Source organism: Oncorhynchus nerka, linkage group LG10, assembly GCF_034236695.1.
Source record: "Oncorhynchus nerka isolate Pitt River linkage group LG10, Oner_Uvic_2.0, whole genome shotgun sequence".
NCBI lineage: Eukaryota > Metazoa > Chordata > Actinopteri > Salmoniformes > Salmonidae > Oncorhynchus > Oncorhynchus nerka.
This window is the reverse complement of record NC_088405.1, coordinates 84,073,903-84,090,686: the sequence shown is the minus strand read 5'-3', so window position 1 is coordinate 84,090,686 and position 16,784 is coordinate 84,073,903. Positions and strand designations below refer to the sequence as shown.

The window sequence follows — 16,784 nt, the reverse complement described above, 5'->3', positions numbered from 1 at the left end:
TACAAGAATGAGAGCGTAGATGGTAAGTAAACAAGATACATTTTTGTGTGTGTGTGTGTGTGTGTGTGTGTGTGTGTGTGTGCGTTCATCCGTGTGTGTATACCAGGTTTAAGCATTTATTTTTGATAGTGTTGGACACAATAATAGTTGGGGTACTGATTGAAGAATCACCTTGGCCAAAAGTCAAACAAATAGCGAGGTACTGCTCAGCATCAACGGTTAATGGCAGAATGTCTCTGTATTGTGGAGATGAGGTTTTATACCCTGATCTACTATTAAGACAATTAGGCTGTTTATGATTTAGAGGGACTCATAGGTTAAAGAAACTGTGTAACTTTGAAAATAGTTAGTTTCTCTGTACTCACAATGTTTCATTGTGGTTTCAGTTATTCATTTCCAATTAAGCTTATTCTACATTTACATGAACTTATTGTATTGTAATAACCTAATATAATGATACTTAGTGTGTGTGTGTCCTCAGATGGGGGAGCGGAGCAGCTTGGAGCACGTTGGGAAGGACCAGACACCGATCAGTGTGAAAGTTTCTGAAGTGAGTACCCTGTGGACACCCCTCTCTGCCTACCACACATTCATGTCTCAAGGCTTAAAAATCCTTCTTTAACCCATCTCCTCCCCTTCATCTACACTGATTTAAGTGTATTTAAGAAGTGACTAGATTTCAGCTGGATTCACCTGGTCAGTCCATGTCATGGAAAGAGCAGGTGTTCTTACTGTTTTGTACATTTAGTGTGTGTTCTTTTTTAATTCTGTCGTGCTACGCTACTGGCCTCTTGTTGTTAAAGTGAAAGTTTTCTCAACATTGTCTGATTGGTGGTGAGCTGGCAATGTCAGCGTGATCCAGGATCTATTGACCTATCATCTCTCAGGTCAACAGCATAGGTTAAACACGTAAAAAAATGGCCAGTCAACAGCAATGTTTCGGAGACCCAGAGGGTTCAACATCAGCGGCTTCCCCACTGCGGGGCCAGAGGGGTCTTTATGAGGGAGACAACACCGAATGTTGACTTAAACTGTTGATGGCTTTCTAGGCAGTACCAAGAGGCAGCATTATGGACAGGCTTTGAAGCCCCAGGTGTGGGAAAACACACAGACTTGTAGGCTCAAGGCACAGAGCTTTTATCACCGGCTGGAGAGCTATACACTGGGGCTATGGGAAAACAGTTTCTAGCTGCTTCTCTGGACGCCTAGCCTTTTGTCAGTGTGAGCAGAGCACCACTTTATCAAGACCTCTCAGACGTGACACACTTTGAATTCTTGTAAATAGAATTAGATCCCCTCCCCCATAGTCAATTATGGTAGTTTCTTATTGCAATATAAAATTCCTAATTTATTTAATAGAAATCGGATAGAAAATTCCAATAGAAAATGGATCCCTGAACTAGAGGAATAGAAAAACAACACGGAACAGAGAGAGGTGGCCGGAGGAGTGAAGGTGTGTACTGTAGCATGAGAAATCTGTCAAGGCTTAGTCATGTTGTGTGGGTCCTGAACAGATGATTGTTTGGATACAGAGCTTGCTAGAGATAGGGGAGCTCAGCTAACGATTGCTTCCTGTTTCTCAAGCCCCTCCTCTCCCTCTCTCTCTTTCTGTCTTTCTCGCTCTTCATGCACCATTCTGCACCTTTCCTCGCCCCCATTTCTCCCTTCCTATCGCCCCCTCGCCTCTCTCTCTCACTCTCTCTCCCTCTCTCTCTCTCCCTCTCTCTCTCTCTCTCCCTCTCTCTCTCTCTCCCTCTCTCTCTCCCTCTCTCTCTCTCTCTCTCTCTCTCTCTCTCTCTCTCCCCCCTCCCTGTATGTAAGGCAGTGACACTAGCAGTAATTGCCACCTCTCGCCCTCACAGCCAACCCCAGTACCTTCACAGAGCCAATCACTCTGGTGAGACACACTCTGCCCATAACTTTGATTTTGGAAGTTCACAAGCATGATACAGAGAGTCTCCGATTATAGACCCTATCTAATCAATGTCCATGTATTTTTAACAGGGCATTCAGACCTAACCAGCTTTCCATGATTCATTAAAACATACTGCTCATTGGGAAAGTGTGTTAGAATGATTTGATTAACATAGTCAAGGCGACTCATTGCATTGCTTTTATTTTAATGTGCGTTTAATTGTATTTCATCTAAACAATATATATTTCATAATCATGTTGTTTAAATTACAAATAACCCAATAGCCTTGTCATAAAGCATTAGTACAAATGAATACAAATCTTACAAGCCACAGGAGTGATCTGAGCAAAGGTGCAAATCAACGACTGTAAAATGTAGTTAAAATTCAGAAGCTCTTGTTTCATAGTCTGGGCAACAAGAAGCTCAGTAAAGTACATGAGATTATCCCTGCACAAGGGCGGGGGATATGGTCTAAGAGCTTGAGACCAGAATAAAGTGATTATATCATCTAACTACAGAAACGTAGGTAACAGCAGCTTGAGATGTACCATGTCACTGTTTGGAGTTGCACTGCTTATTTAGCCTTTTGGGCAGGATCTTTTTTTTTGACAATCAAAGTTACTACCTGGAATGAATTCTGCACAGTGCTTTATAGACATGCAGACCTTTTTGATATAGGTATGTTACAGCTGGGCTGGAACAAAAGCCCGCACACTTCGGCCCTTATTATTGTCCATCCCTGATCTCAAATGTATTCTACTTCAGACGTTGTCTCCATGTCATGAAAAGGCCATGGTCAAGGTCAAACACTAAAGTAGACTAAATAAAAACCTGTCTCTCTTATGTCCTGACTCCTCTGTGCATGTATCCACTGTATCAGTTACATACAGAATTCACAATACCTCACCTATACCTATCGATGAGAGGCAGCAAAGTTAAATCATTCACCCTACATAATCTAATCAGGCGAAGCCAGCTTGAGTCCCATCTGCTGAAAAGATTAGCCTTAGTAAACACCCCCTCTGAGCTGTGTGTGTGAATAGATAGTCAGTGCATTTGTGAGTGGAGGGCGCTGCTATGTCCACACAATGAAAGCAGTAATCAAAGTGCTCTTATGTGAGGAACTTCAATCAGAGGACCAATCATTCTACAGGCAGCAGGTAAACACCAGAGTTGAATATGAGAGAGAGACAATGATGATAACTCTGTAATAGGGTTACCACAATACCAGTACAGCGATGCTACAGATGTAGGATCTTAATTTGATCACGCTTTTGTAAGATAACTTTAAAACGTTTAGTGTATTTGAGGTTTTAAAAGGCTTCTGAAACTTGTAATTTCCACGTTCAGACTTGATTTTAATTATAATCCGCATAATAATTCACATTTCCTGTTGCTGCAGGATTATGTTTCTGCTGTAGCAAACTGGCTCAAATTAAGATCCTACATCTGTAGGAAGTAAGGAAGGAAAGGAAACATGAAGCAGACTTCACCCAGAGTCAGTCATATTTGTTTATTTAACAAATAACACACACTATTCTACAAGAGTAGGTTTTAAAGAGTGATGTCTGCTCCGTGTTTTCCTTTTTGCCAAGGAAAATCTTACAACAACTCTTTAACCTTATCGCACCCGGTGGCTGTTAGTCCTCTCATGTCCAAAGCAGCGTCAATGGGCTCACTGACCAAGTAACATGTGTTTGCTTGTTTAAAGTAACGATTCAAATATTTTCTAACTAGGAGTAGACACGGTTTGCTAATTTGTCTGCATTTGGTTTGTTAGCTAAGCTCTTGGGCTTTATCGCATGTTGATTAAAACATTTCTGGAGCTGCAATTCCTCTAAAATGATGTAATAATATTTAATATTAATAATATATCTACAGTGCTGTGAAAAAGTATTTTCCCCCTTTATAATTTTGTCTACTTTTGCATATTTTTGATACGGAATGTTATCAGATATTCAATCAAAACCTAATATTACATAAAGGAAACCTGAGTCAACAAATAACACAACAATTACATACTTAGTTAATTTATTTCATAAACAAATAACCACAAAAATGATTGTTATTTTATTGAATTAATTAACAAAGTTATGCAACACCCAACACCCCTGTGGGAAAAAGTAATTGTCCCCTTACGCCCTATATTTATTTCTCAACCTTCCTAATATGAAGCACATTGCTTCTCTTTAAAAACAGGAGTATAGCCTACCTGGCTGGCATGAAAATGAACCATGGGAAAAGCCTTCTCCATTTGCTATTTAAGTGCATAGATGACATGTATTTTCCCCGCTGCCCCTGTTTCCAGACAGGTGTATGATAATGGTCCATTCTAATTCAAAACAAATTTCACACATATATTATTTAGTACATGTAAAGACCAGATTAATTTGAGAATAGTCTGATGGGTGACAATATTAGCCTGTCACTTGTGAAGTATGTATTAAATCAAATCAAATTGTATTAATCACATGCGCTGAATACAGCAGGTGTAGTAGACCTTACAGTGAAATGCTTACTTACGAGCCCCTAACCAACAGTGCAGTTTCCAAAAATACAGATAAGAATAAGAGGATGGCATATTATATTATTATTATTATTCATATTATTATTAACTATTATGTTATGTAAAGGACATGCCTTTCTTGGTGATTGTCTGGCTAGTTAATATAAGAGTTATATAAGAGTTGCAATGGTGAGTACCGGTATTGAAGTCAACATGACCACACAACGCAACATCAGATTCTTCTCCTCCTGGTTTGATGACAAAAGTGTTTCATAACACAAGAGTTGTTGGGACAGCCAATGTGTGGGCCTCAAAGCAAAGAAAGGTCCGGTGTGTTAAAAATGCTTGGCTGCATTTTGGTCCCAGTCTGTCCCTGGTATCCATTGTGGGCAGCCATTATGCTGCTTATTAGGAAAAACAAATGCTGTTAGTCAGTGTGCTGTGACCACATGTTTGACCTGGCTCCCCAGAGGGGGTCTGTGTGTCTATGTTTGTGTTTGACCTTCGACTCGATATTGATTTGTTGCTATTAGGATGTGACCTTCGTTTAGACCTAAAGGGGTTTGGCTGTGTATCTTCTGCTTAGCTCAACAACTTATTGCAGTGTGGGGGAGACGAGCTGAATCCCTGTTTAGATGCATTTCACACTCTTATTACTTTCAGCTGCAGTTCCAGAACAATGTGATCTTGGTTAAATATAAAAGTGTTGTATTACCATAAATAGAGTAGTGTTTTATAGTTTACAATAAAACACCTAAACAGTGAAGCAATAAAACGATTATAATTTATCCATAATGGGCTATTTAAGATTTGTCTCTGCAAAAAAAATGGATACGTCAAACATTGCTGTATGTTTTCAATATCACGTTAGCACACTGAGCTAAAGTCTAGGCCTTAGCTCTTGGCACAAACAGGGAGGTTCAAGATTATTCATCATAGTCTCATGGTAACAGACCACAACAGAAAGGCTTGACTTCTGGTATGGTTTGTGGTTCCAAATGGAAAGCACTTCAGGATCCAGCAGTCCAATAACTGAGGCCAGAATGAATTCAAAGCGTGTTCTAGACATAGATATAGAACCATTATATATTATTTATGGTTCTAGCTCTACACACTGAAATACCGACAATGCACCTTTTTAAGTAGTGGTTCCCAACCCTTTTCTGTTACTGTACCACCAACTGCATTCTGCTGTGCCCAGAGTACCCCCGAAGTACCCCCTCGTGCATTTTACCAGTCAGCCTATGGTCTCATGAGTCTTCTCATGTACCCCCGTGTCCTAGTACCTCTGGTTGGGAACCACAGTTTTAAAGGGAATTTCCCCAGTGTTCGTAGAGATCGCATTCATTCAAGACAAGAGCAATGCGTTTGTCGGTCAATCCGCTTTGGATTGAGGTTTGAAACAGTATTTTCCTGTTGATTTCATTGTTCTCAACTTGTCACTGTGCAATGTTAGCTACACTAGAACTTGCAGAATATCCAGGCTAAATGTGCTTTCTACAGTAGCTTGCTAGCGTTGTCTTTGAGGTGCATTTGTGCAAAACTCTAGCCAGCTTGCTAGCTAGTGTAAACTCACTTGTAAACTCACTTGTCACTCTCAGCAGCCTATAGATACACAGCTGTTGAAAAAGCAAACTGTACAAAATATCAAGGAAATAGAATTTGTTGTAGTATGTCTAGCTAGCTTTGTTTTAAGGACTGTTTTTAGATCAAAACCTTGCCCTTTCTTTCATGAAATCTCTGCCTCCAAACATTCATTGTGAATCACATAAACTGACCTGCTCAACTGGAATGTAATTGAAGAGCCACATTTTAAAAGACACACACATGGATGTGCACACACGCACATAACCACACACAGACACACGCACATAACCACACACAGACACACGCACATAACCACATACAGACACACGCACATACCCATACACAGACACACGCACATACCCACACACAGACACACGCACATAACCACACACAGACACACGCACATACCCACACACAGACACACGCACATACCCACACACAGACACACGCACATAACCACACACAGACAGACATACATCCACAGACAGACGCACATCCACACACAGACACACGCACATAACCACACACAGACAGACGCACATACCCACACACAGACAGATGCACATACCCACACACAGACAGACGCACATACCCACACACAGACAGACGCACATACCCACACACAGACAGATGCACATACCCACACACAGACAGACGCACATACCCACACACAGACAGATGCACATACCCACACACAGACACACGCACATAACCACACACAGACAGATGCACATACCCACACACAGACAGACGCACATACCCACATACACACAGACGCACATACCCACACACACACAGACAGACGCACATACCCACACACAGACAGACGCACATACCCACACACAGACAGACGCACATACCCACACACAGACAGACACACACCCACAAACAGACAGACGCACAACCACACACACACACAGACAGACACACACCCACACACACGTACTGAAATACTTGGTCACACTTCACAGTAGATTATCCTATACCATAGTAAAAACATGAGTTATTATAACCCTGTTCAGAACTACTATAGGTACACATTGTTACATAATACCTTTCTTCCATCCATTTATCCTTTCATCTATTTGCTCATTCAGTCAGTCAGTCAGTCGAAAGTCAGAAACAGCTGGGGAACCTTATTCTTTCCACTTAGCTGCTGCTCCGTCTCAACTGTGCATCAGCATCACCACCACAACTCTTTTCCTCCGCTCTCGTCTCCTTCCACTCTGTCGCTCAGTTGTCGGCTGGAAAGCAGAGGAGGAGAGGAGATGAGAGTAGAGGGAGAAGGTTCTCAGGTTGGAGGGGGCCAAGCCTGTGGCTCGCTTTCCAGCAGAACTCGTGCGTTTGTACGGCAGATGACGTGTGCTGGACTTTAAGATTGCGTTAGGATCATGAATGCCTTCAGCATTGTGGAGGAGGACTCCAGTTTCTCAGAGGGGCCCCACTTCCAGTAGTGGCTATCTGTGTGCCATCTCTCCCGTGGCAGCTCACTCCCCTACCCCCTCTTTTCTTCCTTTCCATCTCACACATTTCTTGGTGGTGATGAATTCTAGCATAGGTTGAGCTTTTCTGCCCGCAATGGATTGTCTTTGCATTGTCACAACCAAGGTAAGAGCAGCAGTGAGAGCGACAGAACGAGAGAGAGAAAACGAGAGGGATGCAGCGTGAACGGGAGGGAAGAAGCTATGTCTGTGTGTGTGTGTGTGTGTGTGTGTGTGTGTGTGTCTGTGTGTGTGTGTGTGTGTGTGTGTGTGTGTGTGTGTCTGTGTGTGTGTGTGTCTGTGTGTGTGTGTCTGTGTGTGTGTCTGTGTGTGTGTGTGTGTGTGTGTCTGTGTGTGTGTGTGTGTCTGTGTGTGTGTGTCTGTGTGTGTGTGTGTCTGTGTGTGTGTGTGTGTGTGTGTGTGTGTGTGTGTGTCTGTGTGTGTCTGTGTGTGTGTGTGTGTGTGTGTGTGTGTGTCTGTGTGTGTGTGTGTGTGTGTGTGTGTGTGTGTGTGTGTGTGTGTGTGTGTCTGTGTGTGCTCCAGCATTGGTTTCTCTGCATATTTCACACTGTCTGCTCAACGAGTGTGTGTGTGTGTGTGTGTGTGTGTGTGTGTGTGTGTGTGTGTGTGTGTGTGTGTGTGTGTGTGTGTGTGTGTGTGTGTGTGTGTGCGTGTGTGTGTGCGTGTGTGTGTTTATATATGTGTGCGCTCATGCGCAGCAGTCTTGAATGGTTAACAGGCTTAAAGCCCACTGGGGAGTGACAGCACCTCTATTGAGATGTCACTCTTCTAGAACTTGATGGAAACTTCAGGCAGCCCTCCGTTGCTCCAATCAGAGAGCTAATGAGCCTCTTTGAAAGCTGTGAGGTCCGGAAGATCCTTATTGATCAGGAGCTAAACAATAGTGTAGAGCAGAGCCGGGCTGCATCTGGATTCATTTCAGAGGAAGCCTCTCTATCCCAGCTGTCCACAATTAGTACAAGATCACTTTGGTTATTTAGAGCATGCACATCCTCTTTCTTTTTGGTTTATTTTAATAAACCAGACTGATCAAATAATCGGTCTGACAAATGAGAACTTTTTTGAATTCTGTGTTAATGGATTTTGTCTTTTGATAATTTTGTCTTGACAGAAGTTGTGATAGTCAAGGTTTGTTGTTGGGCAGAAAGGAATACTAGTCCAGGGTTGGTGTAGGCCAAAGTTTCCCCTAGACAAATGGTTAAGGTTATGATTGGGAGAACCCAGATCCGATATCCTAGATCAGAACCAAGGCAAAATGTCATTCCAGAGCACCTGCTTTACAGTTGTTCTCATAAAATGTTACGTTTGACTGAATTGTAATGACTAATCATTGAATCCAAGGAAGTCTCAAAATAAGTACTCTCTCCCATAATAACCAGTCTTTCACTGCTTTTCCCTCCTTCTCCGATGACAAGTAACATCAAGGTCCTGTTCATTCGATACCAAAAGGAAGAAAACAGACTGAAATCATGTTATTTTTTCCCCATTGCAAAGTGTTTTACATTTTTTTATTTTGTGTGTCCTAATGAACATGACCCAGCAGCTCCAGGATGATGATAATGTTAATTCCCTTTCTGAAAGCCTAGTGAAATATTTATGTTTGTTTCCATGCCATGTTAAATTCATGATGAAGAACACTGTACTGCACTGTGGCGTACACTGCCTTCAGCATGTAGGTGTCAGAAGGGTTTTCATTACAATGTACTCATTCACTCAAAACCATTACTGTGATCAGTTTACCGGGTTAGGCAAAGCAAAATAATGTCATTCCTCCTGTGCATTCGAAAGAGTGACTTCAAAATTGGACGTCCTGAGGTTATTATTATTTAAAAAAATATATATATATACAGAAATGTACCCTATCTCAAACCTTAACACCCACCCTTAACCTTCTAAATTTGACGTTTTGAGCAACATTGCAATTTAATGTATGGAGAAACATGGATTAACGTCTAATTCTGCAGTGAGGCTGTGAGAACTTGTTGTGAATAGGAATCTCACCTGGGGGTGTCTGTGTGTTTTTTTTGTGTGATGCATATATTTTCCTTTGTTATGTATTAGGCACATAGTCTGGGTGCATGCTGCATGTGTCAGAAAGCAGAAGAGGTGGGGTAGAGAGAGAGAGAGAGAGAGAGAGAGAGAGAGAGAGAGAGAGAGAGAGAGAGAGAGAGAGAGAGAGAGAGAGAGAGAGAGAGAGAGAGAGAGAGAGAGAGAGAGAGAGAGAGAGAGAGAGAGAGAGAGAGAGAGAGAGAGAGAGAGAGAGAGAGAGAGAGAGAGAGAGAGAGAGAGAGAGAGAGAGAGAGAGAGAGAGAGAGAGAGAGAGAGAGAGAGAGAGAGAGAGAGAGAGAGAGAGAGAGAGAGAGAGAGAGAGAGAGAGAGAGAGAGAGAGAGAGAGGCTTGTTAGCTTTCTTGACAGTCTCGCTCTAGATACTGAAGTATTGAGTCTGAGGAGTTGACATTTGAATTATATTCAGGCTGCTGTGCTAGAAATAGCATATGTATCATGCATGATAGAACAGTGCTTCTGTTGCAAAGTGACTGTCACAGGAAAGTATGCCCACAATTGAAAATTATAATAATAATTGCGTAGTTTAGTTTCATATACTTCATATTTCAATTGAATATCCATATTTATCACACAATGTGTAGTTGTGCATACTGTACATCAATGCAAATGCCTGCAAATATGCAAAACAACCAATTCCAATAGAAATTGAGCCATACACTACAGCCCCAGTGTTTTTTTTGTTGTCATTGACCAGCTTGACTGCAATCTTTTACAAAACTAACCTTCTAGAAAAAATAACTATGTTTTCAGTGTGAAATTTATACATTTCAATTTACACCTTCTTTCTTGCTACATGGGAAGATTTTTGAATTATTTTGTGAGCCCACTTCCTGGTTTAGAGTTGGGCTCTGACTGCACATCCACAGCATTTCATTGAAATATACAAGTGTAATATTTGTAGCTCACTGTGCAGCCTGGCATGGCGTCAGACAGTGGACTCTGTGACTGGGGAACCTGGGGAACCACTGGGAGTCCCAGATCGAAACAACAGTGTAATATTTGTAGCTCACTGTGCAGCCTGGCATGGCGTCAGACAGTGGACTCTGTGACTGGGGAACCTGGGGAACCACTGGGAGTCCCAGATCGAAACAACAGTGTAATATTTGTAGCTCACTGTGCAGCCTGGCATGGCGTCAGACAGTGGACTCTGTGACTGGGGAACCTGGGGAACCACTGGGAGTCCCAGATCGAAACAACAGAAGCCCCCCACACACATCTCAACCATTAGACTCCAAGCCCCATATTTCTGTTTTGCTAGCTGGCGCTATTTCCTGAATCTCTTATTCTCTATTCCTGTTTTTGTCATGCGGACTCCTTAAAAAGAAAATGAAGGAACGTTTTGTTACGGAACACCTAATTCCCTAATGGTGTTAGCTTGCTGTGCTGCTTGTGATCATGGCAGAGGTGGGTCGGCATTTGGTTTATTTCATTCTTTGTGTGTGAAGACGAGTGCGAGGGACGGCTGATTTTTTAACCTGGATGTCATAAGGTGAATGCACCAATTTGTAAGTCGCTCTGGATAAGAGCGTCTGCTAAATGACTTAAATGTAAATGTAAAATAACTGATTGTGTGGGGAGTCAGTTCAACTCTCCTCACAGTGCAATGAGATTCCCTAACTATTGAAAATGTTATCCATTTGGCTTTTTCCATTGTTATCCGACTTGTCGTGTGAGAACCGATTTGCATGGCCACAAACTTTGGACTGCCATAGCCAAGGGTATGAAAAAGCTGCTTCAGTTTTGCAACATGAATGGACAGAATACTAATTCAGACAATGTTGGTATCTCTGTGTTTGGTTATTGAGCTAACCCCAAAGTAATGGTTGCTACTAGCTCACTATGGCTAGGGATTCCACATCGGCCACGACACCCTCTCCAGTTTTAAGCATAGCAAATGCAGCGTAATGATATGTAATTTTCATTCCACAGGATTATTATGTAATGAGAGGGAGGCACATTGAGGGCATAGCTGTAACAGAGAAATAGAGAGAGGGAGAGGAAGAGAGCCCTCCTACACTGTAGTGTTTTGATTGTCCACAAAGTCACTTTTTTCTTTTAGATGGACCATCAATTCTCTAGGTGGGGCTGTAATGCAGAGGACGCCTCTCCATACAGTAGCATGGGCAACAACGGGTCATGTGTGTAACAGGAGCTTGTGATTTGATTTCAATGTTCTATTCTAATGGCTCTAAGGCTGTGGTAGACCAGATTTACAGCGTAACGTATTGTACATGAAAGAAGAAGGACTCTTTTGTATGGCAGGGACTGTTGGCAGTGTAACATTCATTATCAGTAATGCCAAGATCTAAAAGTGAATTTAAATACATATGAGACAGGATGAAGTCCCCAGACTAGCAATTTACACCAGTGCCATTAATGGTCCTGATCGCACGCGCAAACGTAGAGTGATAGCTGGTCGCCCGACCAATGACGAATACAGATTCAGCCGGGAATTGCCAAAAATGAGCTGTTATGCAAATTACCTAAAAATCCTTGAACGTTTCCAATATTCTGGTAGTTTACTAGTCAATTTCGAAAGTTACCGGTAATATTACCTTCCTTTGCAACCCTACACTAAGCTGATCTCAAGATGAAATGATGTCCAGGACACACGACACCACAGGCACACACCGCCTTTATCCCTCTAGGGCAGGTATCCTCAGTTACAGTCCTCAAGGGCTTCAGTGGCTGCTTCTTTTGATCCTTACCTTTTAATCAGTGACTGACTTAGTCCTTGGAAACCTGTTCAGTGGCCGATCAATGAAGTTCCAGGGTGAGGAGAAATGATGTGTGTTTCCTCTATCTGAGCATCCATGTACAATAAACCCAGTCAGTTCTTTTGAACCAGTTTTGCTCACTGGGAAACCCTTTCCCCTGTGTCAGTTCTGCATACAACAAAAGAGACTCAAGAGACTAAACGAGAACTGGATACAGAGGTATTTTAAACGTATCCCCTCTGGCTGAGACAAAGGCGTGTCTAATGATGTGGGGTTACAAAGTGGTGACTTTCCTATTTCAGGAAGTAGTTAAACCCCTTACCTGGAAATGTTGCCTCCAGGCTTAAGCCTAGTGTAAATCTAGGGGAGAGAAAGGTTCAGGTTTGTGTCACAGGCTGACGATGGTGTGTGTAAGGGGATATTTTTGGAAGCAGGGCGAGGCGAGAGCAGCAACCGCCGGCAACCCTGGATTTGGCTATGTCCGAAGAGATGAGCTTCAGCGAAGGCCTGCAGTGACCCTGTCAGGAGCATTCTCACAGAGCTGAGATTCCACCCAGATCAAAGTGGGATGTAGCAATGTCTTAAAATGGTCCAGAAGTTAAGCTGTGCTCACTGCAAGCTGCTGCTTTTAAACCACATTTGTTTTGTGTTGTTCATATTGCTGTACTGTAACTGTAAACCATACATTATTCCATACATTATTCAGCCAACGTCTACTGAATAGAACTTTCGCATTCCGGTCGCATTCCGCTTCGCTCCACAGGTAGTATCACATTTTCATTTAATTTCATTACAGTTCCAACGGTGTGATTTGTTTGATCGTAGCTAGCTACATAGCTAGCTACATAGCCGTCTTTGTTTCAAAGATAATTGTGTAGTCTAGAGCGATTTTCTAGGTTAGCTAGCCAGCTATTGTCGTTCTCCTAACGCAACGTAACGTAACCAACACTGCTAGCTAGCCAGCTAGCTCCCGAAAAGCAGCATTGTAGAAACTTCACACTCAACGGTACGACTTGATTAGGGTAGTGTCAACAACGCAGCTAGCCTACCCCAGCAGTACTGTATCATTTTAATCATTTTAGTCAATTAGATTCTTGCTACGTAAGCTTAACTTTCTGAACATTCGAGACGTGTAGTCCACTTGTCATTCCAATCTCCTCTGCATTAGCGTAGCCTCTTCTCTAGCCTGTCAACTATGTGTCTGTCTATCCCTGTTCTCTCCTCTCTGCACAGACCATACAAACGCTCCACACCGCATGGCCGCGGCCACCCTAATCTGGTGGTCCCAGCGCGCACGACCCACGTGGAGTTCCAGGTCTCCGGTAGCCTCTGGAACTGCCGATCTGCGGCCAACAAGGCAGAGTTCATCTCAGCCTATGCCTCCCTCCAGTCCCTCGACTTCTTGGCTCTGACGGAAACATGGATCACCACAGACAACACCGCTACTCCTACTGCTCTCTCTTCGTCCGCCCACGTGCTCTCGCACACCCCGAGAGCTTCTGGTCAGCGGGGTGGTGGCACCGGATCCTCATCTCTCCCAAGTGGTCATTCTCTCTTTCTCCCCTTACCCATCTGTCTATCGCCTCCTTTGAATTCCATGCTGTCACAGTTACCAGCCCTTTCAAGCTTAACATCCTTATCATTTATCGCCCTCCAGGTTCCCTCGGAGAGTTCATCAATGAGCTTGATGCCTTGATAAGCTCCTTTCCTGAGGACGGCTCACCTCTCACAGTTCTGGGCGACTTTAACCTCCCCACGTCTACCTTTGACTCATTCCTCTCTGCCTCCTTCTTTCCACTCCTCTCCTCTTTTGACCTCACCCTCTCACCTTCCCCCTACTCACAAGGCAGGCAATACGCTCGACCTCATCTTTACTAGATGCTGTTCCTCCACTAACCTCATTGCAACTCCCCTCCAAGTCTCCGACCACTACCTTGTATCCTTTTCCCTCTCGCTCTCATCCAACACTTCCCACACTGCCCCTACTCGGATGGTATCGCGCCGTCCCAACCTTCGCTCTCTCTCCCCCGCTACTCTCTCCTCTTCCATCCTATCATCTCTTCCCTCTGCTCAAACCTTCTCCAACCTATCTCCTGATTCTGCCTCCTCAACCCTCCTCTCCTCCCTTTCTGCATCCTTTGACTCTCTATGTCCCCTATCCTCCAGGCCGGCTCGGTCCTCCCCTCCCGCTCCGTGGCTCGACGACTCATTGCGAGCTCACAGAACAGGGCTCCGGGCAGCCGAGCGGAAATGGAGGAAAACTCGCCTCCCTGCGGACCTGGCATCCTTTCACTCCCTCCTCTCTACATTTTCCTCCTCTGTCTCTGCTGCTAAAGCCACTTTCTACCACTCTAAATTCCAAGCATCTGCCTCTAACCCTAGGAAGCTCTTTGCCACCTTCTCCTCCCTCTTGAATCCTCCTCCCCTCCCCCCTCCTCCCTCTCTGCAGATGACTTCGTCAACCATTTTGAAAAGAAGGTCGACGACATCCGATCCTCGTTGCTAAGTCAAACGACACCGCTGGTTCTGCTCACACTGCCCTACCCTGTGCTCTGACCTCTTTCTCCCCTCTCTCTCCAGATGACATCTCGCGTCTTGTGACGGCCGGCCGCCCAACAACCTGCCCGCTTGACCCTATCCCCTCCTCTCTTCTCCAGACCATCTCCGGTGACCTTCTCCCTTACCTCACCTCGCTCATCAACTCATCCCTGACCGCTGGCTACGTCCCTCCCGTCTTCAAGAGAGCGAGAGTTGCACCCCTTCTGAAAAAACCTACACTCGATCCCTCCGATGTCAACAACTACAGACCAGTATCCCTTCTTTCTTTTCTCTCCAAAACTCTTGAACGTGCCGTCCTTGGCCAGCTCTCCCGCTATCTCTCTCAGAATGACCTTCTTGATCCAAATCAGTCAGGTTTCAAGACTAGTCATTCAACTGAGACTGCTCTTCTCTGTATCACGGAGGCGCTCCGCACTGCTAAAGCTAACTCTCTCTCCTCTGCTCTCATCCTTCTAGACCTATCGGCTGCCTTCGATACTGTGAACCATCAGATCCTCCTCTCCACCCTCTCCAGGTTGGGCATCTCCGGCGCGGCCCACGCTTGGATTGCGTCCTACCTGACAGGTCGCTCCTACCAGGTGGCGTGGCGAGAATCCGTCTCCTCACCACGTGCTCTCACCACTGGTGTCCCCCAGGGCTCTGTTCTAGGCCCTCTCCTATTCTCGCTATACACCAAGTCACTTGGCTCTGTCATAACCTCACATGGTCTCTCCTATCATTGCTATGCAGACGACACACAATTAATCTTCTCCTTTCCCCCTTCTGACGACCAGGTGGCGAATCGCATCTCTGCATGTCTGGCAGACATATCAGTGTGGATGACGGATCATCACCTCAAGCTGAACCTCGGCAAGACGGAGCTGCTCTTCCTCCCGGGAAGGACTGCCCGTTCCATGATCTCGCCATCACGGTTGACAACTCCATTGTGTCCTCGTCCCAGAGCGCTAAGAACCTTGGCGTGATCCTGGACTACACCCTGTCGTTCTCAAATAACATCAAGGCGGTGGCCCGTTCCTGTAGGTTCATGCTCTACAACATCCGCAGAGTACGACCCTGCCTCACACAGGAAGCGGCGCAGGTCCTAATCCAGGCACTTGTCATCTCCCGTCTGGATTACTGCAACTCGCTGTTGGCTGGGCTCCCTGCCTGTGCCATTAAACCCTACAACTCATCCAGAACGCCGCAGCCCGTCTGGTGTTCAACCTTCCCAAGTTCTCTCACGTCACCCCGCTCCTCCGCTCTCTCCACTGGCTTCCAGTTGAAGCTCGCATCCGCTACAAGACCATGGTGCTTGCCTACGGAGCTGTGAGGGGAACGGCACCTCAGTACCTCCAGGCTCTGATCAGGCCCTACACCCAAACAAGGGCACTGCGTTCATCCACCTCTGGCCTGCTCGCCTCCCTACCACTGAGGAAGTACAGTTCCCGCTCAGCCCAGTCAAAACTGTTCGCTGCTCTGGCCCCCCAATGGTGGAACAAACTCCCTCACGACGCCAGGACAGCGGAGTCAATCACCACCTTCCGGAGACACCTGAAACCCCACCTCTTTAAGGAATACCTAGGATAGGATAAAGTAATCCTTCTCACCCCCTCCCCCTTAAAAGACCTAGATGCACTATTGTAAAGTGGCTGTTCCACTGGATGTCATAAGGTGAAAGCACCAATTTGTAAGTCGCTCTGGATAAGAGCGTCTGCTAAATGACTTAAATGTAATGTAAATGTAATTATTAAACATAAGAGTTGAGGGCCACTAAGTTATGCAGGTTATGAGCAACTTTTCTGACATTTCTCTTGCATTTTTTGTTGAGTGATGGCCTTAGACCCATCAAAATCATCTCTGGACATTAAAGCCAGTTCCACTGTATTTTTTGATTGTTCCCCTTTAGTCGGGACTGATTTAGACCTGGGACACCAGGTGGGTTATTCCCCCC

The 16,784-nt window shown here is 44.6% G+C and overlaps 1 protein-coding gene across 12 annotated transcripts in view; it reads left to right on the top strand.

Moving 5' to 3' along the window:
* The window catches only part of LOC115136133 (disks large homolog 2), a 315,445-nt gene that overhangs the window by 64,940 nt on the left and 233,721 nt on the right, over nucleotides 1–16,784 (top strand). For 11 of the 12 annotated variants that reach the window (XR_010464941.1, XM_065023856.1, XM_065023851.1 and 8 more), the window contains exon 4: nucleotides 482–550. Coding sequence is in view for 11 of the 12 variants with exons in the window: in XM_065023856.1 (XP_064879928.1) it covers nucleotides 482–550 (69 nt within the window). In the remaining variant the exon portion in view is untranslated. Of the gene's footprint in view, nucleotides 1–481; nucleotides 551–2,972; nucleotides 3,076–16,784 lie in introns of those variants that run through there. The other variant, XM_065023861.1, reaches the window with a different exon arrangement.